This window comes from Engraulis encrasicolus, chromosome 16 (assembly GCF_034702125.1).
Source record: "Engraulis encrasicolus isolate BLACKSEA-1 chromosome 16, IST_EnEncr_1.0, whole genome shotgun sequence".
Lineage (NCBI taxonomy): Eukaryota > Metazoa > Chordata > Actinopteri > Clupeiformes > Engraulidae > Engraulis > Engraulis encrasicolus.
In genome coordinates, this window is record NC_085872.1 from 55,221,034 (window position 1) to 55,229,957 (window position 8,924).

Genomic DNA, 8,924 nt, shown 5'->3' on the forward strand with positions numbered 1-8,924 from the left:
TATGTATTCTAGGTCTGTCATTAATTACAACAATTAACGGGCGTGTCAAGCGCCGTCACGGTTATGGTTACTATGGCAAGAGTGGCTACTAGGATGTAGAACTGTGCCTGAACCAAACCAAAAATGTGTTTTATAATAGTATGCCAGTGATGCCACTTCTGCATGTCGATGTCGAACTGTGCCTAAACCAAAACTGATTCCTGAACTTAACCTGTCAGTGAAAAATGTGTGTACACCAACCTATAAACATGCCGAACAGTGCCTAAACCAAAACTTATTCCTAAACCTCAGTGGATGTGTGTGTTTGTGTGTGTGTGTTGTATTAACTTATATATATGTGTGCGTGTGCGTGTGCGTGTGCGTGTGCGTGTGCGTGTGCGTGTGCGTGTGCATGCGTGTGTGTGTGTGTGTGTGTGTGTGTGTGTGTGTGTGTGTGTGTGTATTTTCTCCTCCAGAGTTCCTCTGGTTCTCGTGTGACTTCGGCTACGGCATAAGCCCCTCCCACTGTGCCTGGTCTCAGGACATCCAGGCCTCTGATTGGCTCTTCCACAGCACACAGGAAGTGGAGGACAGAGAGGAGGACACGCCCCTTTCACCTCACCTGCCCCGTCAGGAGCACTCAGGTACAGGAGAGAGAGAGAGAGAGAGAGAGAGAGAGAGGGGAGAGAGAGAGAGAGAGAGGAGAGAGAGAGAGAGAGAGAGAGAGAGAGGGGAGAGAGAGAGGAGAGAGAGAGGGGAGAGGAGAGGAGAGGGGAGAGAGAAAGAGAGAGAGAGATATAGAGGAGAGAGAGGAGAGAAAGAGAGAGGGAGAATGGGAGAGAGAGAGAGAGAGAGAGAGAGAGAGGGAGAGAGAGAGAGAGAGGGAGAGAGAGAGGGAGAGAGAGAGAGAGAGGGAGAGAGAGAGATTCTCGGAGAAAGACACAATTGTAAAATATGTTACCACAGCCTGAGGAACAGTGACAGTATCCTCATATTATCATGATCACATTATAACACATAGTAATTGACCAAGTTAAATGACTACTACCAAATACAGATAACACTTTGGTAACACAGGCATAGATGCATAGCTAGTAATATTAATTCATGTCACTGGGGAGTATTTGAAGAGAGAAAGATAACGGTCAAAACCATGTAGGCCCTAGCCTACAGTGGCTCTTGCAAATGAGCAGACTGTGTTATCGATTACCCCAATCTCTTCTGTTTGTTGTGGTCATCGGCAGCTGTTTTCATCGACAACTATGAATGGTGTGTGTGTGTGTGTGTGTGTGTGTGTGTGTGTGTGTGTGTGTGTGTGTGTGTGTGTATGTGTGTGTGTGTAGGGGTGTGTGTGTGTGTGTGTAGGGGTGTGTGTGTGTGTGTGTGTGTGTGTGTGTGTGTGTGTGTGTGTGTAGGGTCTAGTATAGCCGGACCGGGTCTAGTATAGCCGGACTGGGCCTAGTATAGCCGGACTGGGCCTAGTATAGCCGGACTGGGTCTAGTATAGCCGGACTGGGTCTAGTATAACCGGACCGGGTCTAGTATAACCGGACCGGGTCTAGTATAGCCGGACCGGGTCTAGTATAGCCGGACTGGGCCTAGTATAACCGGACCGGAGCACACACGATACATTTTGCAGTTCTTTTATTGTGGTGCACCATTTCACAAACGTTAGTCATACTTGCACCACAATAAAACAACAGGAGGAGAGAGAGAGGGAGATGGTGACGGGGGAGAGTAACAGGCTAGTGCAGCTAATTCAAGTTCATTTCACCAACTAGCTAGTGTAGCTTTATCCTGGTTACGTTTCTTAGGTCTTGGTCTGCTTTAGCAGCAGCTAAGAGGTGATTTCTGAACTGAAACATTACTATTAAGTTGTTTTAAAGTCAGTAGCATCTTGTTTTCGGGGGGTTGTACGTGGGCTTGCATGCCTTGGGGATCCGGGTTCGCGTTCGGCCTGGGTCATGTCCCAACCCCGCCCCCATCTCTCTGGTCATGTCCCAACCCCGCCCCCATCTCTCTGGTCATGTCCCAACCCCGCCCCCATCTGGGTCATGTCCCAACCCCGCCCCCATCTCTCTGGTCATGTCCCAACCCCGCCCCCATCTCTCTGGTCATGTCCCAACCCCGCCCCCATCTCTCTGGTCATGTCCCAACCCTGCCCCCATCTCCCACTGATTTCCTGTCAATCTCTACTGTCCTGTCAGTCAATAAAGGCACAAAAACCCCATACAAATAGTATATAAAATCATCTTGTTTTCTTTGAATTCTTGAGGTTCTGCAAATAATGCTCCAATTTTAATTTGCAATTCGGTGGAAATGTTGACGGTAGTTGATAGAATGAAACAACAATGTGTGCTTTACTGAAACACATAACTATCCAATCAGAACAGAAACATTTGAAAGTTTGAAAGTGGTCTCTTACTTTTTTCCCCGGCCTTATGTGTGGCTGTTGATCCATTTCTGGTGCCAGGTTTTTATTCTGTGGCGCTCCCTAGTGGCATTGAGTGGTGCTACAGGCAAAAGCCGTTAAGTGTTCTGCATGTACCCAGCCTGGTCCTGACTATCCCATAATACTACCATTTCATTTAGTATTTATGGTCTGGAAGTTGTGTGATCTGACGCGATTGCAGGAAGCGGGACGTTTGCACTCAGTTATGGCTTGAAATGATTGGACAGCTCTCACCCAATCGCTGACAGTTACTCAACAACAACATAGCGCAGATCAGAGTCATTGGCAGACGTTTTCGTCATCGTCATGAGCGTCCTCCCCCTTTCTCCCCCATGTGGGGCGATTATTCGCTTATTGGCTGTTTTCTGATTAGATTAGATGGGGGCTGTTGTGATCAAAATCCCACCGATCTGGACACTCCACAAAAGAGCAAGGCCAGACTACCATAGTGGAGTCGAGGCTAGCATGTACCATTGAGTAGTGCTACAGGCAAAAAATGTTAAGTGTTCTGCATGTACCACCATTGACCACCATGTGTGGTTGTTTATTTATTTGTGGTGCCACTGTAGGTGTGGTGCTCCACCACAGAATGGTTTATATACTGATTTGCAAGCAATTAGAAAGAATAAACTGTGAACGTGTCAACTGTGTGTCTTTTCATATTCTCTCTCTCTCTCTCTCTGCTGACAGGCGGTCATGGAATCTTCATCTACCCCTCTCCCTCCTCCTCCTCCTCCTCTTCCTACGAAGACGAGAAGAGAGCATCAGACTACAAAGAAACCTCAGCGAAAGACGAGCAAGAGCTAGAAGTCTCTCGTTTACTCAGTCCTACGCTCACAGCCCCAGTAGGAGCACTGTGCTTAGAGTTCCACTTCTATTATGACACGTCCAAACATTCCGATTCGCAGCATTCCAAAGCGAAACATTCCGCAACAATGGGACTGCGTTCTAAATCGAAATGGAGACATTCCGCAGCTAGGAACACGACTACATTCCTCAGACTCAAGCTGAAGAGACTGCCAGAAGAAGAACAGATCACGGCACATGATGGAGGAGAGCTGGTGGATTATGAAGGAGGGATGATGATGATGTTTGACGGGTTAGACGACAAGAGAGCGACAGAGGCACCCCTGTCAATGGTGAGGAAGACGGATAGTGTTTTGAAATGTGTTGTTATGAAATAATTATCAAATTAAAGTATTAAATATTAAGGTTTTTATCATTTGTTATAATGGACCAACATAATACTGTGAAATGAGCACAGAGACGTGAAAAAATCATTTTGCATTTGTGCTGCCCAGCAAATTACTCAGTCATCTTTAGGACCGCCTTTTGCCCTGTAGTTCAATAGATTTTCATAGGAATCAATTTGGTCTACAGACTCCCAAAGGGGGTATCCAAAATTGCCACCAAATATTATTAAAAGCAGCCAGAAACATATTTGTATCAAATTTCGGTAGGAAGGCTAACAAAGGTGGTCTAATGAGGTTTTTTTTCCTGGCCACCATATTGAATACAAATTGATATAAATATGTTGCGTTTCTGGCTGCTTTTAATCCATTTTTCCATTACAAAATCCATATTTGGTGGCCATTTTGGAAAATGGCAGCCATATTGAATGCCTATGGCTCTAGGTCTAATCACTTTGTGAATCTTTCAACCAAATTTGATACAAACCTGTTGCTGGCTGCTTGTAATCCATTTCCAATCCAGTGGGAGTCTTCATCCTAATACCCCAAATGCTTTTATCCCAAACTGGTCGATTTCCGCAGCTATCCGCCAGACTGCTGGTGTTCATTTCACAGCATCCTTTGAACTTCGATTTTTTTCGCACACCTCAGCTGGCAGATGCGTCGGAGATGGCCCATGGGTTACTCAGCAAACAACTTAAAAAACTCCTGCACACTGACCATTTCGCTGTTCTTTCTTTAATAAACAACTTTTCGGTTCTAGACCTTCATCAGGCAATCTCTCTTTGCCTGATGAAGGTCTAGTACCGAAACGTCGTTTATTAAAGAAAGAACGGCGAAAAGGTCAGTGTGCGGGAGTTTCTTTAAGTCGTTTGACAGCATCCTTTGAAAAAAGACTACACACTAGGCTACGTGAAGAGGCCATTTGTGTAGTTCAAAAGCCATGTCTTATAATGGGCTTCAATGGGTGAAAAGACTACAAATCCTAGAGCAAGATAGTTCTCTACAGTACACACTAAACAACTAAAATGTTCTTTCCTCCTGGTTTCAGGATGTGAAAGGAGGAGAGGAGGAAGAAGAGGAGGAGGTTCTTCTGTGGGAGGTGACGGAGGACAAGATGAGATGGCTGCTGGAGAAGAGAGAGAAGGATGGAGGGATGAGGAAGGAGGAGGAGGAGGAGGAGGAGTGGAGGGAGGAGAGGGTGCTGCTGCCTCCGTCACAGAACGTCTCGTACCAGGTGCACACTCCTTCAATCCCTCTCTATTCTAATCATTCTATTCCTCTCCCAATTTCATTCAATTCAATTCAGTAGCCTCTTACTGCAGATGGGGTCGCCGGCGGGCCTATTCACTATTTGCCGAAAATACTCAACTACATCATAACAACATTTCTATGACAGTGCCCAGAGCCTTTAGTGACAGATTAAGACATATACATTAAATTTTGGTGACAGTAACGTTATAACTATTCTCTTTACGGTAGGGACAATTGCAGGCGAAACGAGCGAGGCGAAGAGAGGCGAAATCCAACCGTCATCAGGTCCTCTCGGTGAATCAAATGGAATGGAACAGTTATGTTGTTGATTTGATTGGGCCGCGGCAGGCGAATTCGTTCCTCATTTGCATAACATTAATAACTTTGCTTCGCTTCGCTCCTGTTTGCTTGCTTTCGCTTGCCTTCGCCTCTCTCATAGGAATGAATGGCGAAGTTCGCTTCGCTTGGCCAAATTCGCGTCAATGTGTCCCTACCGTTAGAGATCTTCAAACATGCATTGCATGTCCTTACCTCTTTTTGTTTTTTTTTTTCGTTATTGTCGATATTGTTCAACTTTTGGTCCCCATTGACAACAGTGGTGGAATTTTGAGAATTTTGAGAATGTTTGTACACTGTAAAACACTTGAGTGTTAAAACGTTTTTTTCAACCATAAAATCTGAACAATTTCACCGATAAACTAGAGAGGTCTGGAATCTGACTCTGACTGGTGCAAATTTAATTCGGCAACTCTATTTTAAAAAAAAAGCTCTTGGAATAACTCAGCAGTGTTCAGTATGAAGTCAGTAGCCCGAATCAGAATATTACATTGCATTACATTACATTGCATTGCATTGCATTGCATTGCATTGCATTGCATTGCATTACATTACATTACATTACATTACATTACATTGCATTGCATTGCATTGCATTTGAGCTCCAGAAATGGTCTTGACGGGGAACTCCTTGCAGTCAGTTGCTTGGCCTAGTGCCTATGGTGTTGGTTTGAAGATCAGAATGTTGCCAGTTCAAATCCCACGGTAGCACTTTAATAACCTTAATAACCTTAAGTTATACATGGTTAACTGATGATTTGTTGTGCATCCATAATAGTATTATAAGCATTGATATATCGTTATTACACTCTTATTACATTATTACACATTATTGAACACTTACTTAACATTTTGCTGATGACAACAATATATTACTAAATATTTAACTAAGAAGACTTTAACTGTTTATTTATGCAGCTATTCTACTATAATGAACACATAAATAATATTAAATCAAAAAACACAAACTAAAATATTTCTTCATGACAACAATATTCTACGCAAATATTTAAAGCGGCACAATGTAGGATTACATAGTTTTCTCACTCCCTCTCTATCTTGTTCTTTCTGTTAATGTGTGTGTGTGTGTGTGTGTGTGTGTGTGTGTGTGTGTGTGTGTGTGTGTGTGTGTGTGTGTGTGTGTGTGTGTGTGTGTGTGTGTGTGTGTGTGTGTGTGTGTGTGTGACCACAGGTGGTGTTCGAAGGCTTGGGCTGGGTAGCGCTGGATGACATCAAGATTGTGGACGGCATCAGCCCGGAAGACTGTCAAGGTTCATTTATTTATTTCATATTTAGTTCAGAGTTTCACTGATGTGTGACCAGTAGTCCCTTTAGTTCAGAGTTTCACTGATGTGTGACCAATAGTCCCTTTAGTTCAGACTTTCACTGATGTGTGACCAATAGTCCCTTTAGTTCAGAGTTTCACTGATGTGTGACCAATAGTCCCTTTAGTTCAGAGTTTCACTGATGTGTGACCAATAGCCCTTTAGTTCAGAGTTTCACTGATGTTTGACCAATAGCCCTTTAGTTCAGAGTTTCACTGATGTGTGACCAATAGCCCTTTAGTTCCTGATGTGTGACCAATAGTCCCTTTAGTTCCTGATGTGTGACCAATAGCCCTTTAGTTCAGAGTTTCACTGATGTTTGACCAATAGCCCTTTAGTTCAGAGTTTCACTGATGTGTGACCAGTGTTCCCTGCTGTAGTAAAGGAATTCCACCCCCAATATTCTCAAGTGAACTTCAGCTAGTCTAGTGTGTAGTCTTTTCTCCCATTGAAACCCGGCTATTGGACGGCTATTGGACTACAAAAATGGCCGCAGAGTGAAACTACTAAAATATTTCACAGTGCACCTTGAACACCCAGAATATTCCATTTCTCTGGCAGCCTCCGCTCTCCTCCCTCACATTTTTGTTGTTCAATAGCCACGTCTTATAAGGGGTTTCAGTGGGAGAAAATACTACACAGTACACAAGGCCACCTGATGAGGCCATTTTTGTAGTTCAATTGCCATGTCTCATAATGGGTTTCAATGGGAGAAAAGTCTACACAGTGCACACCAGAACCTGACGAGGCCATTTCTGTAGTTCAATTGCCATGTCTTATACTGGCTTTCAATGGGAGAAAAGACTACACGGAGCACACCAGGCTACCTGGCAAGGCCATTTTGGTAGTCTTATAATGTGTTTCAATGGGAGAAAAGACTACAAAAGGCTAACTGCTGTTATCTTTCTCTGCTCCACAGCCTCCACTCTCCTCCCTCACCTGGGCTCCACCCCCACAAGTCCCTCCTCGCACCCTGGTGCTTCCCAGGGACCATCAGACCCTGTCAGCGCTTCAGAACCTCCTCCAGAGAGGGCCAGACCTGATTGGACAGCCACGTCGTCATCATCGGAGACTTCTAGAACCCCCAACTCCACAGACTCGTCTCCTGGCAACGGAGGTGCAGGAGACGCAAGCCCAACTGGAGCAAGTTCTGGCCCGGAACACCCTACTGATGGTGGAACATCAGAGGAATCTAGAACGCCTGGAGTTGAGGATCGGGGTTCGGTTGATCCCGCCCCTTCTCCCGATAGTTCTAACCTGGACAACGCTCCCTCACCGGACGACTCGGAAAACTCAGACGACTCAGACTCGGTGGTCCGGTTTCCGGATACGTCCTCGCCCGATTCTTCGAGTCCCCTGATGCCCATAGACAAGGACGATATCGATTCCATTTCCAACACCGATGGTGATGAGTCCAAAACGCCATTTGCCGACAACAATGACAACGTTTCGGATAAGAACTTCGAAGGAGGCGTATCCTTTGACAACAGCAATGATGATGGCGATTATGAAGATGATGATGATGATGATGATTCGGACTCAGATAATATTTCGGGTCGCAGCTCCACAACTCCGGTTCTGAGGACTCTGGACCCGATTCTGATCACCATCATTGCCATGAGCGCGCTGGGAGTTCTGTTGGGTTCCGTGTGTGGGGTTCTGCTGTACTGCGCATGCGGCACCGAAGAGGACGGCGAGGATGGAACCGAGGAACAACCCAGTGAAGCCCAGAAGAGGGTTCTGCAGAACTACAACTTCGAACTCGTGAAGAAGAAAAATAAGAAGAACGCGGCGAACACACAGCAGCTGCAGGAGAAAGACACAATGAAGGAATTCACAGAAGTGTAGCAAACACACAGTCAGGGGCTATTTTTGTAGTTCAACAGCCACATCTTATAATGGGTTTCAATGGGAGAAAAGACTACAAACACGCAACAGTTGCAAGAGAAAGACCCGAAGAAGGACTTTACAGAGCTGTACCAGACACACACAGTTCATACAAGTCACAGAAGTGTAGCAGACACATACAGTTCATACAACACACACAGTTCATACAAATCACATTCAAGTCACATTTCTTTTACAGAACTACTGTATACATTTGAGTTGGTTGAGAAACACATCAAGGGTTTTCAGTTTGACTCGACTCGAGTGTTAAGAAGTCAACACTTGTAGGACATTCAGTCTGATGTTTTGGTTTGTTATTTGGTGGTTTTTTTAAATATAAATTGATAGTGATATGAGACGAGCTTTGAAGTTCAAGGTTAGGAATCAAACGAGATGCCAAAAAAGTACAAGAAGCTTTTGATTAAAACTTTGGAAAACTGTAATGAAATGATTAAATGGAATAATGGCGCCCCCTAGGGGACACTGACATCACTACACAGG

At 44.8% G+C, this 8,924-nt stretch overlaps 1 protein-coding gene across 1 annotated transcript; it reads left to right on the forward strand.

Moving 5' to 3' along the window:
• Positions 1-408: 408 nt before the first annotated feature.
• On the forward strand, positions 409-8,566 carry LOC134465937 (neurofilament heavy polypeptide-like). Its single transcript, XM_063219838.1, has 5 exons — positions 409-623; positions 3,122-3,570; positions 4,673-4,858; positions 6,404-6,482; positions 7,456-8,566. Exons 2-5 carry the CDS (start codon positions 3,367-3,369, stop codon positions 8,382-8,384), a joined length of 1,398 nt encoding a protein of 465 aa, XP_063075908.1. The 5' UTR covers positions 409-623; positions 3,122-3,366; the 3' UTR covers positions 8,385-8,566.
• The last annotated feature ends 358 nt before the right edge of the window (positions 8,567-8,924 follow it).

Coding starts and splice junctions, on each gene's coding strand:
- LOC134465937 (XM_063219838.1), top strand. CDS start 3,367: ATGGGACTGCGTTCTAAATCGAAATGGAGACATTCCGCAGCTAGGAAC. Junction 4,859..6,403: donor CACAGAACGTCTCGTACCAG/GTGCACACTCCT, acceptor GTGTGACCACAG/GTGGTGTTCGAAGGCTTGGG. Junction 6,483..7,455: donor CAGCCCGGAAGACTGTCAAG/GTTCATTTATTT, acceptor TCTGCTCCACAG/CCTCCACTCTCCTCCCTCAC.